Source organism: Macaca mulatta, chromosome 2 (assembly GCF_049350105.2).
Source record: "Macaca mulatta isolate MMU2019108-1 chromosome 2, T2T-MMU8v2.0, whole genome shotgun sequence".
In the NCBI taxonomy this organism is placed as follows: Eukaryota; Metazoa; Chordata; class Mammalia; order Primates; family Cercopithecidae; genus Macaca; species Macaca mulatta.
This window is the reverse complement of record NC_133407.1, coordinates 120,574,884-120,601,350: the sequence shown is the minus strand read 5'-3', so window position 1 is coordinate 120,601,350 and position 26,467 is coordinate 120,574,884. Positions and strand designations below refer to the sequence as shown.

The 26,467-nt window shown below is 46.2% G+C and overlaps 1 protein-coding gene across 5 annotated transcripts in view; it reads left to right on the top strand.

Annotated features, from left to right (window-relative positions):
- Positions 1 to 26,467, top strand: part of ARHGEF3 (Rho guanine nucleotide exchange factor 3) — a 347,459-nt gene that overhangs the window by 34,032 nt on the left and 286,960 nt on the right. For 3 of the 5 annotated variants that reach the window (XM_015130642.3, XM_028844283.2, XM_077993228.1), the window contains exon 2: positions 10,671 to 10,759. The exons of the other annotated variants lie outside the window; for them this stretch is intronic. In XM_015130642.3, the coding sequence (XP_014986128.1) occupies positions 10,698 to 10,759 (62 nt within the window). In that variant the 5' untranslated portion in view covers positions 10,671 to 10,697. The remainder of the gene's footprint in view (positions 1 to 10,670; positions 10,760 to 26,467) is intronic. 5 annotated transcript variants of the gene reach the window in all.

Genomic DNA, 26,467 nt, shown 5'->3' with positions numbered 1-26,467 from the left:
TGTGTGAATTTGCAGTTAGAGAACAGGTCCTTGATATATCTTGGTCATCTGTGCCCCTTAACTACAGCCCCATAGATTTCAGTGAATTGTAAATTGTCTCTAAGTGGCTAGCCAGGTATAATTTCATAAAGCATTATTTAGAATTGGGCTTCTAAGAGAGCTCACCTTATTTTTTCTGCACTTTGAAGCACTCTGGGCATGAGGTATGCTGTACTTAAGCATTTGTCCTTGCAAGTAATGAATGATAACGAGACAAACCAGACTTTGAGCTGAGTTAGTGAGTGTGATGTGTGTTGATTCTATGAAGCTCATTTAAACAAATGCTGGTTGGTGAAGGATCAGATCAGAAAATCTTTCCCTGCCCAAAAGATCCAGTTTTAACCTCAACTAGAAAAACTGGCACAAGACCATTTCTAGGGCCATTTTGCGTGTCTGCCACTTCCCTTTGGGACCTCTGTTTGGGGGAGAATGTTCTTGGTTTTTGTGCTTCTGCCCTGGTTCTTCCAGTCACTAGCTCTGTGGGCAAATCTGTGCTCTCTGTGCCTAGGTTTCCTCTGCTGTGAGGAGATAAGAGTTCCTGACAACACTGCTGAGTGGGTTGAGCATTTGAAGCCCTCAGCAGGGTGTCTGGCATATGAAAAGGCCTCCATTGCCGTTGCTTGTGGTGAGGAGGAGGAGGACAATGATGACAGGGTGACATAGATGACCCGTTGCTAGGTCCATGTCTGTCATACAGCAGGCAGCACAGAATGGGGGACCCCAGTCCTGCTCTGACCACTGTGTCTTTTTCCCTTCTACCTTTGGGTCCTCCGTGAATCCGTAAGCATGCTGTCTGTCCATCAACAAAAACATACTGAGTGTCCATGAAAGGCATTCCTGAAGGGACCCAGAGAGACACAGGCTGACGGTAGTAGTGGTTTTTTTTTTTTTTTTTTTTTTTTTTTTCTGAGCCAGAGTTTTGTTCTTATCGCCCAGGCTGGAGTGCAATGGCGCGATCTCGGCTCACCGCAACCTCCGCCTCCTAGGTTCAAGCGATTCTCCTGCCTCAGCCTCCCAAGTAGCTGGGATTATAGGCGCCTGCCACCACACCCAGCTCATTTTTGTATTTTTAGTAGAAATGAGGTTTCACCATGTTGGCCAGGCTGGTCTCGAACTCCGGACTTCAGGTGATCCACCTGCCTCAGCTTCCCAAAGTGCTGGGATTACAGGTGTGAACCACCACACCCGTCCAATAGTTTTATATAAAGCAAGGTTTTAAAAGTTTTTTGTTCTGTTGGAACCATTTGACCGTATGAGAACTCCTCCAAGAACCGTAGCATGTAAATCATATAAAAGATGAGATGCCCTGGTTGAAATTGGAACACCTTTTGGCCTAAGGACAGGCATCCTGGAACCAGGCAGGGGTTGACTGCTCGTGGTATCTCCACCAAGCCTCCTATCCTGGGATCTGGGATCTGATTTTCCACTGGGAAGACTGGGGACTTGTGATATGACCTTGAGGACTGACTAACCTTCTCCCCAAACCTCCCCAGATGAACATGTGATGGAGTACCAGCCTGAACATAAGCAGTGAAAATTGGAACTGGTACTCCATCTATCCATGTAATTAAGCTACAGGGGCAGCCAAGCACCAAACCTGTAGGTTGCCTGGTGGGAGTGGAGTTCAAAATACTTGTTGGAGCAAGTACGATACCATCATTAGCCTGTTGCATCTATTTCATCATTGGGGTATCTTGACACTGTGTTTAGAAATACAAGTCCTTGTGTCCCCAGCATGCATCTTCCTTTGAGGGATAGTGACTTACGGACTTGGTTGGGTACTGTGCAGCTTTGCCTCTTGATGCCTTCTTTTTCTATGATTCTCGAATGGCCAACACCCCCATGTAGACCACTTTATTGCTTCAGCTGGTGGTGATGCCTCCATGGTGTGGGTGTCCTGATTCCACAGCAGGTTTGTATCATCTTTCATTAGAGTGGAAGAGTACACAGTTCACTGAATGTGTTCATTCGTTCAACAAGTATACATTTGTCTGTGTGCTCAGGGTGTCACACAGCCTGGTGCAGTTGGGGAGACACGTGTGCACACATTGGTGGGATTGGGTGAAGGAGGAGTGTGGCAGGAGCACTAAGGAGGCACGAGAGCGCATCTTCAGAGCACTCTGGGAAAATCCAAGGGGGTGATGTGAGTGGTGGAGCTGGCAAAATGTCTCTCAGAGGATGGTCATGGGACTTCACTTCCAAATTCTTGCCCCAACAATCTCCCATAACCTCCACAGTGTTTGGCGTCCAGGGATGGTAGAGTAGACATGCAAATAGAAATAGGTAACACTAACCATTGAGACATCTTCTAGGCTAAACACTGGACATGGATGATCTCATTTCATGCAAGGGTGCACAACCTGCTGTGATGACACACTGCACTACCCTAGCCCTCCTTATACTTTCTGTCACCCTCCTCCTCACTCTTGTAATATCTTTTCCCTCGTTGTTAATTACTTACACTGTGTTCTTCATCCAGAGCAGCCCTGGCTTGTTGACCTGGTAGTCTCTTATTCACCCTTCAAAACTCAGCCCAGTCATCATCTCCTCTGAGAAGCCTTCCATGATATGCTCAGGCTGACTTGGTGCTCTTCCTGTTACAACTGTATATCCCATCATTACAGCTTTATTACATTGTACCATAATGTTGAGAGTTTTTGTTTTTTTTTTTAAACTTTGAAACAATTTTAGTAATCCTAACAATATAAACATTTTTGTTGGCGTTGGTGTTGTAAAATGCTAATGGTGGCCAGGGACTGTGGCTCATGCCTGTAATCCCAGCATTTTGGGAGGCCAAGGTGGGAGGATCACGAGGTCAGGAGTTCAAGACCAGCCTGATCATTGTGGTGAAATCCCATCTCTACTTAAAATACAAAAATTAGCCGGGCGTGGTGGCACATGCCTGTAATCCCAGCTACTCAGAAGGCTGAGGCAGGAGAATCGCTTGAACCCAGGAGGTGGAGGTTGTAGTGAGCCGAGATTGTGCCACTGCACTCCAGCCTGGGTGACAGAGTGAGACATGGTCTCCAAAAAAAAAAAAAAAAAAAAAAAGTGCTAGTGGTACAGATATAACTGAAGCCTGTCTTAACCTCCAGCCAGTCCCATATCCCACTTCAGAGACAGCCACTTAAAAATAACTTTGAGGTTGTGTTTTCTAAACTTTAAAAAATATATTTATGGGCCAGGCGTGGTGGCTTATGCCTGTAATCCCAGCACTTTGGGAGGCCGAGGTGGGCGGATCACGAGGCCAGGAGATCGAAACCATCCTGCCTAACACGGTGAAACCCCGTCTCTACTAAAAATACAAAAAAACTAGCTGGGCGTGGTGGCGGGCGCCTGTAGTCCCAGCTACTCGGGAGGCTGAGGCAGGAGAATGGCGTGAACCCGGGAGGCAGAGCTTGCAGTGATCTGAGATCATGCCACTGCACTCCAGCCTGGGCGACAGAGCGAGACTCCATCTCAAAAAACAAAACAAAACTATATATATGTCTGTACATACAGTGTTATGCTGGGACATGTTTAACAGTCAGCTCTTGGGGATGGTTTGGAGAGTGGGGAGGCATGATTTACAGCATTTTCTGATTTCCATGGGATAAAACTCCCACCATGGCCAACAAACCCCAACATGACTGAATAGAGTTGGAAAGAGATGTGCACCATTGGCTTTCTCAAGCTGGTATGTGCCGGCTCTCATCCACCACTGCTTCATATAGCTCGAGTCTTGAAGTATGTGGGGTTTTTCTTTTGCTAGAAACATCATTATACTTTGGGTTCTGTTCTTGCTTTTCTTCCCCTCTAATGTTGAGTTGAGCTGTGTTTCCCATGCTAGTGCATCTAGATCTGCTTTGTTGTTTTAGCTGTTGCATATTCTACACCAAAGAGTCATTATTTCCCCAGGGCCTTATTGATGGGCAGTTTGGTTGTTTTTCACAGGGTATGTCTCCTCATAGTAGTCCCCGTCCTCCTGGGGCATAGGAACTTTTCATTTGTATCCATGTAGATGCTTCAAGACCATGCGCAGGAGGACTCAAGGTGATAGTGGATGCTTGGAAACAATGCCAAGCTGGCCCAGATGCGCTGCTGTGTCCACACTGACCAGAGCACTGTTTGGTAACTGACCTAATGTCTCGGCTACTCGTGCCGTTATCTCTGGTTCAGTTTAGTGGCCACATCAGCCCTCGGGGGTGGTGGCCTTGTTTTTAGCCAAGGGCTCTGGGCCATGTTTCTTGGCCACTGGGGAGGTGAGGTCATCTGGGGCGGGTGGCTTGGGACCTTGTAGTCCCAGCCTAAGCCATCCAACCATACTTTAGTTCTGATGTTGGCTCTGGCCCTGAGATTGGCAGACAGCAAGAAAAAATGTATCCAGCTCTCTCCCTATTCAGATAAAGGCCTGGAGGACAACTCTGACTGTTGTTTGCTGATAAAAGTTTATAAAGCTGTGAGTGCCAAGCATGAAGCATAGCAAGGAGTACGCGGAGTTTTGTAAATTTCCCTGGAGGGCATGTCCTCTTTTGAGATCTGAAAATGAAAAGATCTCATTTGGTGGAGTCTTGATTTTGTTGTTTGTGTACTTATGAAGACTTTTTTTCTTAGTGTATATATTTTTTGGTAATTAAGTATGTGAAAGTGTTTGTTAAGCACCAACTGTATGCCTAACACCCCATTAGGTTGGGGTTGTTATGGAAGCAGAATGGGGTCTGGCTTAAGAGCATGGGCTCTGAAATCAGATGGTGTGGGTTCAAGTCCCTCCCCTACCATGATACACGTTGGAATCTTGAACAAGTTAATTCACCATTCTGTGCCTCAGTTTCCTACTATTCAATAGTGGGATTGTGATAGCGCCTGCTTCATAGGGTAGGAGAAGAGGAAGTGAGATAATGCATGAGGAGCGCTGAGTCTGGTGCATATGAGGTGCTCAGTAAAGGCTGTTGTTATTAGTAGGAGTTATTATTAATTAGCACTAGAAGTTCACATGCAATCAGAACTAGGAACAGAATGGAATGTGCAAGACCTTGAGACATTCTGCTCTTGAGACATTTGCATTTGTCTGGGGAGACAAGAGTAGGTGCTTGGTCCTATTAGCAATCAGTATGTGACAGTCATAATGAAGTCCAAATGATGTGGTTTTTATTTCAAGTTCTGTAGAAGTTGGTGGGGAGTGGGGAGCACCTTGGTGGAGATGGGGCTCATAGATGGGGTCACTGTATGTGAGAGGCAGGTAAAGGAGTGAAGGAGAGACAGAGGAGGGCACTGTGCAGCAGCTGTCAGTTGATGATCAGTTCCGGGTCAGTCTGGTGGGCAGCAGTTGGCAGGGTGGTGGGTGTTGAGGAGGTCACCTGGGGTCTGCTCCATTCAGAGGTGAAAGGACACAGGCCTGTGGAGTGGAAATGAAATGAAGCAGGCAGAGCCATTTATTAAAGCGTCTTATTGAAGCACAGCATATCCACAGAGAAGGGCACAGGTCATACCGTATTGCTTGATGGATTTTCACAAATGGATCATACCTGGATTAAGAAACAGAACTTTGCCAGCACCCCAGAAGCCCCATCATCCCTCTTCCAGCCACCATTCCCCTACTAGAACCGCTATCCTAGTTCCTAACAGCCTGGGATAGTTTTACCTGTTTTGGTCCTTTTGTTTGTTTGTTTTTTGTGTTTTTTGAGATAGAGTCTCGCTCTGTTGCCTAGGCTGGAGTGCAGTGGCGTGATCTTGGCTGACTTTAAGCTCCGCCTCCCAGGTTCAAGTGATTCTCCTGCCTCAGCCTCCCGAGTAGCTGGGACTACGGGTGCCCACCATCACGCCCGGCTAATTGTTTGTATTTTTAGTAGAGTTGGGGTTTCACCGTGTTAGCCAGGATGGTCTTGATCTCCTGACCTCGTGATCCGCTGTCCTCGGCCTCCCAAAGTGCTGGGATTACAGGCGCGGGCCACCGCGCCCGGCCCTGTTTTGGTACTTTCTGTAGACAGACTTGGACCACACACTCTTGTGTTTGGCGTCTTTAGCTCAGCGTTGTTTTCTGAGTGTCTTTCTTGTTGCTGCATGTAGTTGTCGGTCATCCATTCTCATCACTGGGTATCACCACCATTGACTTCATTCATTCTATGTTGATGAGCATTTGGGTAGCTTCCAGTTTGGGGTTTGTGCTAGGTCACATAATGGCCCTCCCAAAAGATGTTTCTGACCTAATCCCTGGTCACAGGCACCGCTCACCAGTAATACCTGGGACTGTGTTACCTTAGATGGCAAAAGGGACTGTGCAGATGTGATGACTTTAAGGATCTTGACATGGGGAGATTATCCTGGAAGGACCAATGTAGTCACAAGGAGTCTTATAGGAGGGAGGCAGGAGGGTCTGGTTCAGAGATTGAGATGTGGTGATTAAGGCAGAGGAAAGAGAAGACAGAGATTTGAAGATACCATTGCTGGCTCTGAAAACAAGAGGAGGAGCCACAAGCCGAGGAATGCAAAGTGGCCTCTAGAAGCTGGAAAAGGCAAGAGAACAGAGTCTCCTCTAGAGCCTCCAGGAGGAATGCTGCCCTGCAAGGCCGTGTTGACCCATTTCTGACCTACATTGCTATGAGAGGAGATACATTTGTGCTGTTTTAAGTCACTAAGCATGTGGTAATTGGTTACAGCAGCAATAAAAGACAAATGTAGGGGAATTGTGCATGGGGCTACTGAGGACATTCTAGAATATGTCTCTTGGTGCACGTGTGCACCTAGGAGCAAATGCAGGTTGATTTGACATTGTCACGGTCTTCCAAGATGGTGGGACCAATTTATGTTCCCAGCAGCAGCAGTATATGAGAGTTCTGGTTGCTTCACATTCTCACCGACACTTGGTGCTTCCTGGGAAGAGGTATTTTTAAATGAAGAATTAACAGGACCTGCTGTCCAGTGGATGCAGTTGTGCTTTGCAGAAGGTTGATGCAGGCGGTATCAGCAAATACCAATGGGTGCTGATCCAGCCAGCTGAGGAGAGGAATCAGGGAGTGGTGGTGACAGTTTTTAGCTGGGGAGAACTGGAATTCCTCTTCCATGCAGGTGACTGGGATGGGAAATACTGATGAACTTTAGATTAACATGAAACTTTCCACCTAAAGAGTTAGAATAGTGCTTATCTCATCTGTGGAACTTTGTGACTAACCAAGGAATATGGTGGGTATTGTGTGGTAAGGAAAAAGCCCATGCTGTTCATCAGCCCTCATTTAAGTGCTGCGACTATAAGCAAGTCACACCCTCTCAGATCTCTGGTTTTGCCATCCGTAAAATGGGTATGATCCTGGCTTTTCTGCAGGGCCTTGGCAGATGAGAGGAGCCTCTGTGTGAGAACCCTGAACTTACCATGTATAAATAGGAGGCACTGAGTCAGCAGTGGCTGTGGTCGTTACCAACAATGGTATAGGTCTGAGGCGGTGGCTGACGCCTATAATCCCACCACATTGGTAGGCCGAGGTGCAAGAATTGCTTGAGGCCAGGAGTTGGAGACCAGCCTGGGCAACATAGGGAGACCCCGTCTCTACAAAAAATAAAAAATTGAGCCATGTGTGGTAATGTGCACCTGTAGTTCCAGCTAACATGGGAGGCTAAGGCAGGAGGATCACTTGAGCCCAGGAGTTTGAGGCTGTAGTGAACCATAAGTACATCACTGCACTCCAGTCTGGGCAACAGCAAGACTCTGCCTTAGAAACAAACAAAACAATGGTATGAAACCCCTGGGTTTAGAGTGTTCTGGGGCTGAACACTCAACCTTGAGAGGGGTCTGAGAGTATCACCTTTTGGTTGACATTCAGGGCAGGTAAGGTTAGGCTCATGATCAACCCCGCAACCCCCAGGGCCTCATTGAGACACTCTTCCCTACCCCATTCCTGACACTGCTTTTGAAATTTTTTGTTGATTCATTCATTTGTTCATTCATTCAGCTACCACCGAGCTTTCCTGTGCATGTCATGCCACAGTCAGGAGGAACTCCCAGGCCAAATGCCTGGGGTTCCAGTCTCAGCTTTATTATTTGCTACCTGTGTGGCCTTTGCCAAGTCTTAACTTCTTTGTGCCCAGTTTTCTGATTCTTCAAGTGAGGTGGTAACAGTCCCTGCCTCCTAGGGCTGGCGTGAGAATGTAATGCAACAATCCATGTCAGTGTCAGGGTCAGGCCCTCGGGCATCCCTCAGTGCCGGGGCACAGAGATCAATGCCTCCAGTCCTTGCCCCTAGCCACAGGCTGAAGGGTGATGGCTTATTGGTGCCTGTCTACAGAATATTTTTGCCAATATGGGAAAGGAAAAACCTAAAGCTCTGACCTAGAACTAGCCAGTGGCCCCTCAAAGGCAGGCTGTGATCCCTCATGGCTCCTTGGGAAATGTGACTTTGAGGAGAGTCCTGCAGTTGGCATCATTTTGGAATGTGGGTGTAAAGTCCCCTGCAGCAGTTATATGCTGCAGAGGAGCTTGGGACACTGAACAAATGTGGTTTCCAGGCCTAAATGAGGTAGGTTGAGGTGTTCACAGCTGCAGAAGTGACCCAGGTATGGGCTGCTCAATTTCTCTTCATACCCTTTGTGGATGCAGTGGCAACTCTGGGATTCTGAACTCAAGTCTCACTACCCTTCCATCTTTCCTTCTTCCGGGATCCACATTTTCACTCTTGCCCTAGCCTGGGCCCCTCCATAATGCACATGTCTCAGCTGATGAAGTTAGCTCTGATGGAAGCCAGAGCAGTGGCTCCTGACAGGGATCCAGATGCTAAAAATATGTCATGGTGTGTTCTTTGCAAGTTAAAGGCCAGCATTGGAGGCAGTGGCTGGGAACTCTCCCCCACACCGACTGTCTAACGCCTTAGGGTACAAGGGTCCCAGGTATCCTGTAGGTCCTACTCACCTAGATTGGAGAATTTATCTCAATGGTGCTTTAATCTGGCCAGGTCTGTGGTAGGGCAGATGAAGGAGGCTGTGCTGGAGATGTGGCCAAGCAGGCCTGTGATTCTCAGCAATCAAAGTAGTAGATGCAGTGGTGTTGGACCATTCAGCCAGCACCAGCTTAGAACATGGGTGGTCCAAATTACCCTGACCCCCATGCCTGGAAGATGACAGGCTGGAGACCAACACACTCTCCGTCAGTATGATCTGCACAGCCAGTTCTATAGTTGAAACTGGTGGCTGTTTCTTTGGTTGACACTAAATGAAGTAGCAAGTTTGTGTTTGGGGCCATGTGGTACAAAGAAAATCTATCTTTTGATGCTCAAACCACACCCAGAGTGGTGAGGAATGCAGTGCCTGAGACTGAAGAAAGATCCCAGAGTTATGGCTCAGACTCATCCTGGGGCAAATGTTCAGGAAGCGGAATGGTGGGAGGAATACTCCACGTCACTGGAATATTCTCCTGTGCACACTGTCTCTGTCTCTCTCCCTTGTCTCTCTCTTTGCCTCTGTTGCTCCTAAGCACACCTCCTGGAGTCCTTACCTAAACTTGGGTGTCATGCAACTGAAAGGTATTTTACCAGTCCAGGTGGTCACTTTGTGACATGAAACTCACAGCTCATACTTGGAAATGCCCTCTGTTCTTCATTCTGTGCGCAGTGCTCTGCTCTTGAGAGTCTTCACCCTGGAAGATATTACCTGCTTATTAACATCCCTCATTCATTAAGTGCTGATTAAGTACTTACTATGCACCAGGCCCTCATGAAGTTGCATGTGGTTTCACTGAAATTGTGGCCAAAAAGAGTTTGGCCTCACCTGTCTCTACATACATAGCATGTGCGAAGCTCCAAATAACCAAACCCACCTGCAGAAGGGCCCCAGTGAGGATATTTAATCATATTCCCAGCTGGGATGACAGTTCACAACCCATAAAACCAGGCCCATAAAACAATGACTTAAAGAACAAAGAAATTTCTCTGTAAGGTAGTAGTTCTAAGGTGACAGCAGTGGCTGTGCTAGACGCAGTCACAGGCCCAGGTGGTTTCTACCTTGTTGCTTTGTCATTCCAAGTGCATTGTCATCATCTGCATGGGCAGAGCTGGGTTCCATCCAGCCCGTGGGAAGGGTGCTCATATCTAACACCTAGACCGAGAAGTGGCACACATCACTTCTTCTCACGTTCCATTGGGAACCCAGACATCTGGCTGTATCTGCCTGCAAGGATGCTTGGAAAATGTGGTACCTAGCTGGGCACGGTGGCTCATGCCTGTAATCCCAGCACTTTGGGAGGCCAAGGCGGGTAGCTCACCTGAGGTCAGGAGTTCAAGACCAGCCTAGCCAACATGGTCTAACCCTGTCTCTACTAAACATACAAAATTTAGCCAGGTGTGGTGGCGTGCGCCTGTAATCTCAGCTACTTGGGAGGCTGAAGCAAAGGAATCGTGTGACCTTGGGAGGTAGAAGTTGCAGTGAGCTGAGATCGTGCCACTGCACTCCAGCATGGGTGACAGAGCGAGACTCTATCTCAAAGAACGAAAAGAAAAGAAAATGTTGTACCTGATAAAACTTGAATAATTATGGAACAAGGAAAGACTGCAGTTTGGTGGACACTGGGTAACCATTGATATATTCCTCTTGTATCTAATGCAGCTCTTTGTGTGTTTATATTATAAATGTACCCAGATGATAAATGTTGGTTGTTTTGCTTTTTAAAAAAGGAGACCTGAACCTGCCATACTGAGTCTATGGACAGTTCCACAGCAATGAATCAATGCGTCTGTAGAGGAATGGAAGAAAACAAGGAAAGGTAAAAATAATTAAATAACCTAAATAATTAAAAATTTTAAAATTCCTGCATGTGACAATTAAATGCCACGGAGGGCTTCCTTTAAGCCTGCATAAGTCAGTAGAGGCTATCAAGAATTTGGAGATTGTGCTAGGCACAGTTTCTCATGCCTGTAATACTAGCACTTTGGGAGGCTGAGGTGAGAGAGGATCACTTGAGCCCAGGAGTTCGAGACCAGCCTGGGTGATAGAGTGAGACCTCATCTCTACTAAAAATAAAAAAAAATTAGCCAGGCATGGTAATGTGCGCCTGTGATCCCAGCTACTTGGGAGGCTGAGGTGGGAGGATTGTTTCAGTCCAGTAGGTTGAGGTTGCAGTGAGCCATGATCATACCATTATACTCAAGCCTGGGTGACAGAGTGAGACCCTGTCCAAAACAAAAACAAAAACAAAAACAAAAACACAAAAACAGAAAAAGAATTTGGAGATAGCAAAATTTCACATATGTTCTTCCACATCTCTAATTTCTTACTAAAGATGTTTCTTTCACGTCTCCGCCAGAGGAGGAATGCCATTCAGTATGAAGGGATTTTTCGAAGACTTAGAAGGAAGAGTTGGTATAATTAGAACCAATGTGATATAGAATTAAATACTTTATTCCAAACTACGGACGTTCATTCCAAAACACTGTGCCCCATGCTCGGATGTGTCGTGCTCACATTTGTGAGTGGCCAGTCCCCCAAGAGGAGGCAAAGGCAGACCCTGAGCTCTTGGCAGCTCTGTCTTCTCTTCAACTCACCATTTCTTTCTCTTTCTTCTGCCTTTTTTTTTTTTTTTTTTTTTTAAGCCAGTTGTGGTAGTGTGTGCCTGTAGTCCCAGGTACTTAGGAGGCTGAGTAACCACTGCATTCCAGCCTGGACAACACAGCAAGACTCCATCTCTAAAATAAATAATTACATATAAATAATTAAAAACTTTTAATGTAATGTCAATAATTAATCAAATTAAATTTATTTATTTACTTTTCTTTGAGACAGAGTTTTTGCTCTGTTGCCCAGGCTAGAGTGCAATGGGTACAATCTTAGCTCACTGCAACCTCCACCTCCTGGGTTCAAACGATTCTCCTGCCTCAGCCTCCCGAGTAGCTGGGATTACAGGCATCTGCCACCATGCATGGCTAATTTTTGTATTTTTAGTAGAGATGAGGTTTCACTATGTTGGCCAGGCTGGTTTCGAACTCTTGACCTCAGGTGATCTACCTACCTCAGCCTCCCAAAGTGCTGGGATTGCAGGCATGAGCCACCATGCCCAGCCTAAAATTAATTTTATTTAGAAATAAATAAATACATTTTCCTTGCTAAAAATACAAATGAAATCCCCATTGACCCCCATTTTCATTCCCAGCTCCTACCTCATCCCTGCCCTTCCCAGAACTAACCACTGGGATCTACCTTGTACGTTTTCTTCCATAACTTTGTTAGTTATCTCGATACATAGAACAAAAGTCCCTCTTTCCTTTCTTCCTTTTTTTCCTTTCTGTTTTTAAATATGTACTGTCATACTGTACTTGTTGGCGTATTTTGTAGCCCTTTTATAAATTCAATAATATGTCCTAAAATGTTTTCAAGACATATGTGAATGTACCTTTTTTTTTTTTAATGCAGCCAAGTGAATAGTATATCCATAGTACGAGGATCCAACTGTTTATTGGGCTAGTTCCCCGACGATAGTGGTTAGCTTGGTTCTGTTTGTTGCCCTTATGGTTGTGCTATGATGTGCTTTCTGGTACGTTTCTCCTGAGCACATGGGCAAGAGTCTTCTAGGGAGGTTGCCAGGGATTAGAGTTGCTGGGCCATCCTGTGTATACCTGTAAGGTCTGAAACATCACCAGTTCCTTCTCCAAAGGGCACTGCTTGTCACCTGGGCACCAGATCTCCCATTTGCCCACTGTCCTGCCATGCCTCAGATCTTTGGCTTTTTAATTTTGCTATTTTTTTGGGTGAATGATGGTGTCTTTCTGTGGCTGTAGTTTCCTCCGCCTCCTCTGAACTCTGAGGATGTTCATGTTCTCAGGACTCTGTTGCCTAGCTTCATCTCTTGAGGGTGCCATAAGCCTCTGTCCCCATAGGGACCCATCCACCTATCCAGAGTCCCAGGGCATCTGGGGAGCCTGGCCCTTCCCAGGAGTGGTTGCTGCATTCTCTTCTGAGAAGCATCCAAGGAGTACACTTACACTCCCCCGGGAGAGTCCAGCCCAGGATCGTCTGCTTCTCCTTCTAAACCTAAGGGGCTTCAAAGAGCCCTCAACTGGATTTCCCTACTTTTATATCCACCACTACCATCACTGATGCCATCAGCATTGGCAACAGTTTGAGTGTTTACTATGTTAGCCTCTGCGTGGATCACTTGGCCTGTTTATCTCCTTTAATTCTCACAGTGGTCCTCTAGAGTAGGGAGTTGTGTTGTTTCTCCCCATTTTGTGGCCATTAGGTAACAGACAGAAACATATTCAAAACCAACCCAAATAGTAAAAGGAAACCAGCAAAACTTTTCTCACCATGGAGCCCTGGTTTCTACCCAGTGCTCTCACTTGGAGTATCAAGCAGACCCACAGTTGTTGAGTTCTGTTTAATGAGCATGGCTTTGGAGCCATCACACCCATATTTGCAGTTGCTTTGACCACACTCCGTTGTGATTCAGAATCTGTGGTATTTCCAGGGGAGAGCAGAGTTGAAAGTGATGGCTTTGTCCCTGTCCAGCATATGAACAGGGGCTCCTGCATATCACCAGTACCGCTGTTCTTGGGTACAGTTAGGGATGGCAGCCTCACCCATGCCCATCCGAAATGTTTCTCTGCAAAGGGGTTTCACAGGTTGAGCATATTTGTCATGGGGAGTACATATAGCTTATGGGGAGTACATAAACTGAGCTGTGCAGGGAGAGGAAGTACTTCACTTGCCCTCCCTAGACCTAATCAGTCAACCTACCCTAAAATGTTTAACTTTAGGTCTTATTCTAAGATCAAGAAATTGCAGACAGAGTGCAATTTCAAATGCCTTTCTCAGCCCCCAACCTCTTATTATATATTTAAGAGACATAAAAATTTAGAGCTGGAAGAAATCCTAGATTCATTGTGTTTAACTCTGCATTACAGTTTTAAGCAGACAGACCTTGAGTGATGAAATGATTGCCAAGATCATGCTCCCAGGGTCTGGCTCTGGCTCTTTCCACAACATCACAGCTACCTCTTGTGCAATTATTAGGAGACTGATCCTCTCTTCTTCCAAAACTACAGCTGATTAGTGGGTATATCTTGCAGAAAACTAGCCCATTGAACGATTAATTGATTGTTCATTTGGTGGGCATTGATTGAATACTATTGTATGTACCAGTGACAAAAAAAAATGGGTAAGATATGAATTCTTAGTGAATTCAGAGTCTGGCATCTGTGGGGGAGAGGTAGTTGCATACATATGAGCAGTGGTTAAGTGGAAATCCATGAATCTACGTTAGTCAGTGGGGATAATAATAGTATCTCCCACAGTGGGTCGTTGGGGATGTTCTGAGTTAATCATTGGAAAGCTCCTGGCATATAGTCAGTACCCAGTAAAGGCAGCAGTTTTTGTTTTGTTTCTGTTTGCTTATTTTTAGTCACACATAGAGTGAAGAACCTAGAAAGACTTTTCTATCAGGAGAATGATAGACTTATGTTTCAGAAATGGTAATCGGTAAACCCAATTTCTCATCTTACATGTGTTTATCTTTTTAGTGTCTCTCTCACCTATTGGACTGCAAACCTCATGGGGTCAGGTCTCACCTCTCATGTTCACCATTATTTACCAAGTGCTTGGCACACAGTAGGTACTTACTAATATTCCTAGACCAATGAGTAAAAGGGGTGGAGTAACAAGATACGGTGGGCTCAGGATCCTTGAGATGAGGTGCTGAGATAAAGCCGACCAGCAGGAGGGACCACAGATCGGTCTGGGCCAACCCCACTTCAAGGACTGGGGCTCCCTGGAATCCCTACCCACAGGCCATGCTTCCCTTTGTGAGATGCAGTTTTGTTCCTGTGATTTATGGGCAGTTTGTCTTTTAACCAAGTGACTTTATTGTGAGGAGAACTATTTGCATAGCATTTATTGAGTGAACAATAATTTCTTGCTGCTTCTACTTCTGGATGCTAACTTACATTTTAGGGGCCCAAGAATATAGGATTTCTAGAAGATAAATACCCTGGAGAGTGCAGTTTTCTGTGGTCATCAGTGACTGCAGGCAGATAGTGCATTTCTATGCCTCAGTTTCCTTAGCTGTGTAGCAACAGAAGCAGAATTTCTGAACAGTTTCCTCAGGTGCAAAGGAGAGAATTTTGAGGGGGAGAAGTCCTTGTTCTTCTTGTAAATTCTTCCTGTGAATGGACCTATGGTGAAATGATTGGATAGTAAGGACTTCACTTATGCTGGAGAAATGGAAATATTTAATTTAGGTCATTTATTCATTCATTCATTTGGTCAGTCGGTCAACAGACATTGCATTACTCAGTGGCCCTCAGCACTTTAGGAAAATGCTCAAATAAGGGATTAGGCATTCCCTGCAGAGTCTTCCAGGCACAGATTATACACATATATGTCTCTTTTTCCAAAATAAAAATCTCCCCTGGCTTGCTCACCTATTCAGTATTGAACACCTCCTTCTTGCCGGTTCTGCTAGGCTTTACTCTCCTGGAGGGAAGGGCCTTGTCTGGTGCAGTGACACCTGCGTGTGGCTCTGGTGGACTGAACTGGCTAGAAAACAGAGTGATCTGTAGATGGCAACATGAAGGACTTGACCCAGAATTGCGATTTGCCCCGGCGCCACAGGCAGTTTTCATGCTGCAGGATTAGACTGGTTTGTATAGTGCTCGAAGCCCTCCCCATTAGACATGGTGGTTTCGATGCTTGCTCTTAGCTGCTCTCTTCTCCTTGATCCACTTATCAGCTCCCATCTTGGCATTAGGCCAGGGCTGTTTTGGTCACTGATTTTTAGTTGCTCTTTGTTCACTGTCCAAAAGGCTGTTTGGGACCTGCTCTGCTTCCCCGACCCTCCGGAGGTTTAGCTGCTGACCTTGAGAAGCCAGAAACCCAACAGAAGAGAGAGCAAGAGCCGAGGTTTGCAAACTCCCCTGACCTTGGGCTCTGTGACCCTGGGCAAGGTACTTCATCTCTCTAAGGTGTTTTCTTGGAGATCCCATCAGCATTCCCAGAGTCTGCTCCTTAGAATATGGTTTCCTCCTTACGTGATTAGGTATGGCAGGGAAAAAATGGGGTCTGTTGTCAAATTTGTTTGGCCAGTGCTGGCTTAACCTCAGTTAAATGGGGCCCTTTTTGCAGACCTCATCAGAGCCTATAAGGTGCCACTGTGCATGCAGAGGTCTCTTAAGGGAGGGCAGCTCCCTACATCTGCTACTGTAGAGATCACCCCAGGGATGTGCTGGATTGGGTCTTTGAGCCTTCACCCAGTCCTTCAGTTATGTGATCAAGACAATGAGGTAAGTAGTTTTTTTTTTTTTTTTTTTGAGACGGAGTTTCGCTTTTGTGCCACCACGCCCAGCCCAAGTAGATGTTATTTACAGATGAGGAACCAAGGCTTACGGAGGTGAAGGGCTGGGCTGTGGTCCTGTGGCCAAGGAGTGGAAGAGTTAAGCCCCAGATCTGGTCTCCTAAACCTCACGTCCTATCTTGGGAGGTGTATGTGAATGTGTGTGTGTTTTTACCATTAGCTGCCCTTGTAATGGTCAAAGGCATGGATTGGTACATGTCTTGGAAGATTTGCTGCAAAGTCACTGAAAGAGTTCCTTGGTCCTCCAGTGAGCATGGCTAATCTTCTACATAGCAAATTATAATGCCTGCTGATTTGGGGCACCTCCTGAGAGGCTTTTTATGTACGTTGGCTCCAAACATCATCGCAACCCAGTGAACAACACATATTGTTCACCTCCATTTTACAGATGAGGAAAAGAGTTCTAAAGTACCTGCTCCAATGTCACAGGTAATTCTAGGGCTTAGGCTTAAACCTGTACCTTTGGCAGGGTGCAGTGGCTCACGCCTGTAATCCCAGCACTTTGGGAGGCCGAGGCGGGCGGATCACGAGGTCAGGAGATCAAGACCATTCTGGCTAACACGGTGAAATCTCGTCTCTACTAAAAATACAAAAAATTAGCCGGGCGAGGTGGTGGGCGCCTGTAGTCCCAGCTACTCGGGAGCGTGAGGCAGGAGAATGGCGTGAACCCAGGAAACGGAGCTTGCAGTAAGCCGAGATCGTACCACTGCACTCCAGCCTGGGCAACAGAGTGAGACTCCATCTCAAAAAACAAAAACGAAAACAAAAAAAAGCGTACCTTTGATTTTTTTTTTTTTTCTTGAGATGAAGTCTCTCTCTTTCGCCCAGGCTGAAGTGCAGTGGTGCGATCTCAGCGAACTGCAACCTCCGCCTCCCGGGTTCAAGTGATTCTCCTGCCTCAGCCTCCTGAGTAGCTGGGATTACAGGTGCGCGTCACCATACCTGGCTAATTTTTTTGTATTTTTAGTAGAGAAAGAGTTTCACTATGTTGGCCAGGCTGGTCTTGAACTCCTGGCCTCACGTGATCCACCCACCTCAGCCTCCCAAAGTGCTGGAATTACAGGTATGAGCCACCGTGCCCAACCTAAACCTGCACCTTTGACACTCCCAGAGAAAGCCCTCAGCCTTCTCACCACCCCACCTGCTTCTTGTCTGGCTGGGTCCTCCTTCTACTTGCTCCCTGCAGACCGGAGCACAGAGCCCCTCTGCAGAATGGGAGCAGTTTCTGTGGCTGCTCCAAGGGTAGGAGTGGGCTTCATCCCAGGCAGTCCATTGAGGTGTGGAAGGGTGGGCACTGGGAGCCAATCAGCATGTTCCTAATGCCAGGCAGTCACCTTCTCATAGGGTGGCCCCAGTGACAAGGGGGAACTGCCAGGAGGGTGTTAGGGGAGGAGGTGAGTATCCTGGCCCAGTTGTTGAAGTTTCCCAAGTCTCAGTTTGCCCATCTGTGAAAGGTGGATAACAGTGGTACTTAGTTCATAGAGTTATGCAAGGATTCAGTGTGGTAAGAAATGCTTAGCTCCATCACCGGGCATCTGGCCAATGTCTAGCACATGGCATTAGTCTGTTATCAGTTTGTAAATCATTCTCCCACCAACTGCAGAGTCAAGGAGGAGCTCTCAAAATGAATGCCCTCTACTTTTCTGTGACAATTTCTAACATAGGGTGATCTGATCACATTAGAAAATGCATTCTGCAGTTATTTGAGTACATACTATGTGGTAAGCACTCTTTCGGGCATGCTGGGGGCTACAGTCAGACATGGACTTGCCTTCAAGCAGCTTACAGTCTAGAAGGGGAGATGAATGTAGTAATAGGAGACAAGAAAGGTTTAAGGGCCTGGCAGTGTCTGGCACCTAGTGCACAATCGAGAAGTGTTTAAAGACACACACACCAGGTGGCCTCTGATGGGCACAGCACTCTCAGGTGGCACCATGTAGCACAACAGGCAGGAAAAGAATGTCACTGAGGGGTTTTGCCTCTGGCCCAGACTCGTCTGGTAAAGAGGAAGCTCCCCCAGCCCTGTCTAGGTGGGGTGGATGGTGGCACCTAAAACAGCAGCTGTCCTCATGCCGTGCTCTCACTGGGTGGAGACCATGTCAGTCTCCCTCCTGGGAAATCTGATAGAAAATTCCTGCCAGGTGAGAGCGTGACACTTTCTCTGGAGGTGAATCAACTTTTTCAACCCTAGGAGTTAAGCATTGGGCTTAGAGAGCTGTGCAAGTGTGGGGTGGGAGGCATCCAAACCTCTTTTTTTTTTTTTTAAGAGACAGAGTCTCACTCTGTCACCCAGGCTGGAGTGCAGTGGTGCGATCATGAATCACTGCAGCCTCAACCTCTTGGGGTCAGTGATCCTTCTACCTCAGCCTTCTGAGTAGCTGGGACTACAGGCTTGCACCACCACACCTGGCTAATTTAAATTTTTTTTGTATAGATGGAATCTCACTATGTTCTCCAGGCTGTTCTGAAACTCCTGAGCTCAAGTGATCCTTCTGCCTTGGCCTGCCAAAGAGCTGGGATTACAGGTGTGAACCACTGCGCCCTGCCTCCATCATTGCTAAAGTATCTTATGGGCTCACTAGGCTCATAAGGTACAGGTTGTTGAGATACCCTAAGTGTTGGTTTTGTCTGGGGTATTCTGCTAGGGTGTGAATGGGGATGGATAGTCTTGAGAATTTTGTTCCCTAGGTGAGAGAAGAGCATGGGAACTTGAGTTAAGCCTTTTCCCAGGAGTGCTTCTGGGTCTTGAGCTGAAGGTGGCTTTTGTCCCACCTGTTGCAGAACCCAAGTAGGAGGAATCATCTTCTCTAATGATGAGTATCTATCGAGGCTGTGTGCCAGGCACTGTGCTGGGCTCAGGGATACATTGGTGAGTAGGACAGGCAGGGGCCCTGATTACAATCAAATAAAGTCTGCCCTGGAAGACTTTGTGGTCTGACATAGGTTTTTCAGGGGCAGAGGACTCAAGAGGGAGCAAAAACAAGGGTGATGGAAAGGAGCCCTGAATGGCTAGAGGGAGGCCTAGGTTCATGTCTAGCTTCAGGACAGGGTTAGGGTGAGGGTTAGGGCAAATGAGCTTTCTGAGGGGAAAAAGCTCAGACCTGTAGGATTTGCCTACTTCTGTAAATACTCCCACCATGGCCAACTTCAACATGCTAACACAGTCACTGAGATGTGTGCAGTTACTCTTCCCAGTGTGTGCCAACTTCAGCAACCCACTGCATTAGGGCTAGAGTCTAGCCACTCCTCTGAGTGCAGTTTCCTCATCTCTGAAGTGAGTGGGTGGGACTAGGTCACGTGAAATTCCTTGGTAAATCATGGAACATTGTGTCAATGTAAAGATGGTGATGGTTTTTCACAGCTCTGAAGTTTGATGACTAATACTGTCTCCTAACTCTTCTACTCAGGATCCAGATTCCCTCCATTGCTCCGAAACCTCTTTGACAGCTCTTTTCCTTTCCCCAGCCATCTTGGCCCAGTCCTGGCTAACACACTGTATTTGATAATTTCATCTCTTTAGTCTCCTTCAGTCCAGAACAGATCCCTCCTTTATTTTTGCCCTCCATGGCACTAGTGTTTTGAAGAGTCAGATCCACGTTCTGTGTTTGTCTGGGTGTATCTTTGCAGTGCCATTTACCTAGTCCTCTAGTTCCATGAACTTCAAGTGAAGCCTCAAGGCTGGAGTCCAAATGCAGGGTTTGCAGTGAGAGGCCCTCGTGGGTGACATCACTCCAACATCAGGATGACCCATGCTGGTGATGCTGAGTTGACACCCTGGTGAAGGCATTAGCCTGCATTGGTTTTGGTTTAGATCAGATTGAGATATTATATTGACCATAATTCTAACAACTACTAAGAAGGAGAAGGATTTGTAATAAAAAACTGCTCTTACCCTACACAAGGTGGGTATTTTTTTTATTACAGAAATAAGCCATATGCAGGTATAGCTCTGATTTTTTTTTCAAGACTGTCAAGTAAAATTGAATCTGTTTACTATTGGCCTTCCAGGTATGGTGGCTAAGGGAGATATTTCAGAGCCAGCCCCCTACTTTTTTTTTTTTTTAATATCTCCTTTTTGATAGATCCAGGTCAAATTGGAGTAGAGTGTTCTTGATGTAGGAAGCTTCAATATTCTGTTTATAACATTTAGGCAGGAAACAAGATTTCTGCAAGGTTAGAATGTCATGATGGAATGGGCACTTTGGAGAGTGGTGGGTTCCCAAGTGCTGTGTGCATGCAAGTGTAAGCATGTACCTATGTGTTGCTGTTTTCTCAAGGGAGTATGAAGGGTGCATTGGGGTGCCCAAAGCAGTATCAGATGTGACACAAAGAAACCAACCCCAGGCCAATTTGGAGAAGGCACGATTTAAATTAAAGTCAAAGAAGTCTATCTCTAGTGTCTACTCAGTGCTGGGGGCTTTGTTCTGGGTGCTGTGAATGGCACAGGCTGACTCTTGTGAATCTTATAGTACAGGAGCACACAGACCTAAACAAGCCATTTCCAGGGCAGTGAGCGTGTGACAGGGAAGTGTGAGGATCTGTGGTCCCTTTGGGGTGGACCTAACAGTGCCCATGGGAAGTAACAGACAGAAAATGGAATCATCTGTGAGGGATAGCCAGGTAAAGAGCAAACCATGTGGAAGGGGCAGTGTGTGCCAGGGCCCAGAGTCCACAGAGATGTGATGTGCCGGAAGCAAAGACAGCATCTCAGTGAGACTGGATCATGTCATATGACAGGGGCCTGGGAGGCCTCTGGACTGGGAGTGCTGGGTCCTCTTGGCCTTGGTAGTAAAGAGCTTAGACTCTGTCCTAAGGGTCCCAAGAGGCCACTGAAGTGATTCAAGTGGCCTCTTAAATCTGATTAAATCTGCATTTTGAGAAAAGATCTCTGGCTAGAGTGGGAAAAGCATTTGGAGGGAAGCAAAACTCAGGGCTGAGTAACCAGGTGGGGGTATTGTAGCCATCCAAGAGAGAGATGATGGAGGTCATCAATACCAGTTGAGAATAAGTGAGTGGATAGCTTGGATAACCAATGAAGAAAGGTGAAATCATGAAAAATATTCAGGTGGTAGAATTGAGAGTGGATCTGGGGACTGAACAAATCCATCCATCCACCTGTAAAACCAGTATCTATTGAGCCCCTTCTGTGTGTCTGGGACTGTGTTTGGGGTAGGGATACTGCAGTGAATAAAGCAGATGTGGTGGTCCCTGCCCTGATGGCGCTTACCTTCTGGTGGGAGAGACAGACCATAAACAGATGTATGAAGTGGCATTAGCTGGTGGTGCATGCTATGAGGAAAGACAGGGTATGTGATAGGGTGAGCATAAGAGGGTGGAGTTTTACATAGAGACACAGGGAGAGCTTTTTTCAACACAGACCTGAATGTCGAGAGAGCAAGCCCTGCAGCCTTCTTGAGGAAAATCATAGCAGGCATCAGGGACAGCATGTGCGAAGGCCCAGGGGCTTATGAAGAATAGCATTCAGGTCAGTACAGATGTGGGTGATGAGACGGTCACATGTGTGGATAAGTCTGAGCAGCCCTGCTACTGCGAGTCATGTCTTGAAAGATGGGTCCTCTCTTCCTTTGTTGGCAAAGACAGGGACCTCCTGGGCTTCCCCAGGTGACTGGACAGAGCATCTCTGTTACCCAGGCTGGAGTGCAATGGGGTGATCGTAGCTCATTGCAGCCTCAAAACTCCTGAGCTCAAGCAATCCTCCTGACTCAGCCTCTTGAGTAGCTAGGACTGTATACAGGCACATGCCACCATGCCTGGCTAAATTTTTAAATTTTTTTTTGTAGAGACAAGATCTCACTGTGTTACCCAGGCTGGTCTTGAACTCCTGGACTCAAGCAATCCTCCTGCCTGCCTCAGCCTCTCAAAGTGCTGGGGCTGCAGGCTTGCACCACCATGTCTGACCAACTTCTTTTATTCATATTGATTAATATTATCTAGTTTTCCTATTTGCTCTAATAGTTTTGCAGGTCTTATTTTATTATTACTATATTTTTGTAGGGAAGGATTTTTCCAGACATACAATTATATCATCTGCAAATTAATACAATTTTGTTTTCCCTTCCTTTCTAATCAGCATGACTTTTTTTTAAAAAAAAATTCTAATTGGATTGGTAAATGCTTCCTGAATAATGTTAACTACTGGTGGTATGTAGGGTCCTTCTTGCTTTGTACCCCCTTCAGTGGGAGTGCGCTAATGTCTCCCTAGGAAATGTGATGCAGGCTTTCAGTTTGAGATATATATCTCTTAAGGAAGTTTCATTCCATTCTTGTTTTGTTGAGGTTTTTTTGTTTTGTTTTGTTTTTGTTTTTGCTTTTCAATCAGGAATATCTGTGGGAATTTAACAAGGTTGGAATCTAAGGAGACATCTGTTTTTGTTTTTTCTTTTGACTCTGTAATGAGATGAATTATATTGATAGATTTCCTAATGTTGACCCATCCTTTCATTCCTGGGATGAACCACAGGTGTCTGTGTTTGGTTACAGCTGTGCTTTTCAAGCATGGAGCTACTTTCTGTCAATTAAATTAGTACTCTGTGAAGATGCACTTGGTTTGTCCTGTGGCTTAGAGTAATACTGACAGGATAGCTTTCCTTCTGTTTGAGGCATTGAAGCTAGAGGGAATGAACAAATCATTCATCCATTAGACCAACTTAATTTATTGAATGCTTAGTATCTGCAAAATGCCGCTGGTTGGACAGCCTCCAGTATCCCTTGTAACTAAGAGACTTAGGATTCTCTGCAGTGGTTCTGCTAGGAAATGCCATTGTTGCAAGTGACAGAAATGCCGTTCAGTCGGGATCAAGCTGCACAGGGAATGTAATGGTTCACAGGAATGGAAGGTCCAAGAGTGGATAGCCTCAGGCATGGCAGGATCCAGGGGCTCAGTGTGATTAGGCCTTGCTGTCACTCTGCCCTTCTCTTGGCTCTGCTTTCTTCTGTGTTGAAATCATTCTCAGAAAGGTTTCCTCCCTGTGATACTGGCAACTCCAGGCTGGCATTTGACTCCAGCTGTGGAGTGAAAGCTTATCATTCCCACTTGTTCCAGCAGAGCTTCCCGAGTGAACTCAGATTTGTTCACAACGTGGGCCTCGTGCTCTCTCCTGGAACTCTGGAACTCAGGGGTGGAGGATGGAGTCAGCCTCATCTGAACCCATGGATGGAGAGTAGGGGAGGGGTGGTCCCCCAGTGGGAAGGCCAGGTGCTGTTACCCACACACAGGGAATTGGATGCTGGGTGGCAGACACCCTAGATGTTCATGCCATCTGGGTCAGCGGTCCCCTTTCCTTTGTGGTCTTCACTGTCCTTTTTCACAGGTGAGAGGGGAGATAGCAGGGAGCCGTGATTCCTGACTCAGCCCCAGGGCCCTGCAAATCAGTGACAGAATCAGGATTTTAAGTCCCTACCTGAAGTTCCAGGTTTTATTTGCTCCACTAAATTAGGCATGGAAACCTGAAATCCCAGCCCTTCAGGAAGTCAAGGCAGGTGGATCACTTGAGGTCAGGAGTTTGAGACCAGCCTGACCAACATGGTGAAACCCCATCTCTACTAAAAATACAAAATTAGCTGGGCGAGGTGGCTCTTGCCTGTAGTCCCAGCTACTTGGGAGGTTGAGGCAGGAGAATCACTTGAACCTGGGAGGCAGAGGTTGCAGTGAGCCAAGATTGCACCATTGCACTCCAGCCCGGGCAACAAGAGTGAAACTCTGACTCATAAATAAATAAATAAATAAATAAATAAATAGATAAATAAAGGAAATAGAGAGTTAAAGCATCATCTGTGCACCTTGAGGGCTGGCTATTAAAGAAGAGATTTCCCCAGGCTCACCCTTACCCCCATCCTCTCAGCCACATATAATAATCCTTCTTGTCAATTCCTTATTGTTCCCTTTTCATAATGAACTTAGAAGGTAGACACCTTTAAAAAGGTGTCTTGGATGGGATGTTACATACTTAATATAGAGCCTTAATAGTAGCAAAGTTTTAAATTGACAAAATCTTGCCTGATCTGATGTGGCGTCTCTTCAAATGGTATTTTTTCTTTTAATTTGATTGAGGTGTAATATATCCGACACACGTGCCAACTTAAGGGACAAGCTTTTCTGCGTATGTTTACACCTCCTGGGCTCAGATGTAGCACTTGTTCAAGCACTCTGCCCCCATTCCAGCTCCTTTCAAGCCCCCTTTCTTTCCCTCCCCTTCATCTCCTCCCTAGGAACACACGGAGGCTGAGAAGGACTGTGACTTTCTTGCCATTGCCTACCTGGGTGCACACACTTGGGTCCAAGGACAAAATGAGAAACCTGATCCCGAAGAATTGTGCCGGGAAGGGAGATGGGAAGCGTTCATCCATGGAGGAGAAACGGCCACCTACAGAGCCCTCTGGGAGTGCCCCTGGTCTACCTAAGACTCAGGAAGACCCTCTTGCTCTCTTGTTCCTCTTTGATAAATAAAGAAACCAAGGTCTGTAGGCTGGAAGCTGGGAGGATGGTCCTGGTCTATGGGCCAGCTACCCACTGTGGTCCCTGCTACCCGGTGAATCCAGGTGGCTTAATCATTGGACTCAGTCATTCTCATCCCTCATTTCATGATACTGTTAATTTTTTTTTTCTGGAAAATCTTGAAATTCTGCAAGAGATGGCATATATAATGGAAAGAATATAGATGCTGGAATCTGACATTCTTGGATTCAAATTCCTTCTTTATGACCTTGGGCAAGGATGTTAATTTCCCTGAAGCTCGATGTCTTCATCTGTAAAAGGAATAATATTAGCACCAACCTCCTATTATTGGTTGTGAGGATTAATGAGATGATACATGTCACATGCTCAGCACACTACCTGGCAGATGCTGTCTTTAAATGGGAAAAGCCAGGTTGTGGCTTTTTTGGCATGGGGAAGGTGAGATATGACATAAACGTAAAGCATCCCAACCTCCCCCAAATGTGAACACTTTAGCATAACTTTAATTTAATCATTATAAATTAAGTTTATTAATTAACGATAGCATGGTGTATGTAAGAACACAGCTATGGAGCCAGACTGCTCTGGTTCAAATCCTGACTCTTTACCACTGGCCAGATGTGTGACCTTTTGTAGGTTGCTTAAGCTCTCTTTGCTGTGCTTTCCTTGCATGTAAAATGAGGCTAATTATAGGACCTACCTTATAGGGTAGTTCTGAGGATGAAATGAGATAATGCAAACAATACCCTTCCTTAGCCCAGTGGCTTAGTTGATGTGCAGTAAATGTGACATTATTATTACTAACAAATTGATCTATATTCCTCTTTGGCCTTTAAAACTTTTTTTTTTTTTTTTTTTTTTTTTTTTGAGACAGAGCCTTGCTGTGTCACCCAGGCTGGAGTGCAGTGGTGCCATCTCAGCTCACTGCAGCCTCGACCTCCCAGGTTCAAGTGATTCTCTTGCCTCAGCCTCCCAAGTAGCTGGGACTACAGGCATGTGCCACCACGCCCAGGTACTTTTTGTATTTTTAGTAGAAATGGGTTTCACTATGTTGGTCAGGCTGGTCTCGAACTCCTGACCTCAAGTGATCCACCTGCCTTGGGCTCCCAAAGTGTTGGGATTACAGCATGAGCCACTGCACCTGGCCTTTAAGCATCTTGAATGAAGTTTTGCCTTGGTTTTCACAGAGTAACTACTGTATGTGCTCTTTGTACTTCACTGAAAGTTTTTTTCCAAACTCGTTTCTCTTCCTGTTCATGTTAGCACTGGGAGCTGGGAGAGAAGACTAACCATTCCCCAGCATCAGGCAGCATCCTTTGGATGTTGTAGAAAGAGGCCGGTTAGCTCTTGGAGAAGCGTGAATGGGCCACTCTCCTGGGTCCAGCCTTTTGTCCACTGGGGACAATGTGTGGCTTTCACAGTGACTCATCCTTGGGCAGCCGTGACAACATCATGGGAAAGGAGGAACAGAGTTCAATGCAACGTGTGCCAAGGGGGCATCTCTGTCCTTGCAGACGTGGAGCTGGTGGGGGCAGGGAAGGATTTGTTTCTTCAAGGACCAAGGAGTCAACCCAACTAGCAGAGGGTCAAGTTGAGCAACTGAAAGGATGTGAGAAAACAAAAAGCGCTGGTTTGGCGGGCTCAGCCTTTTCATT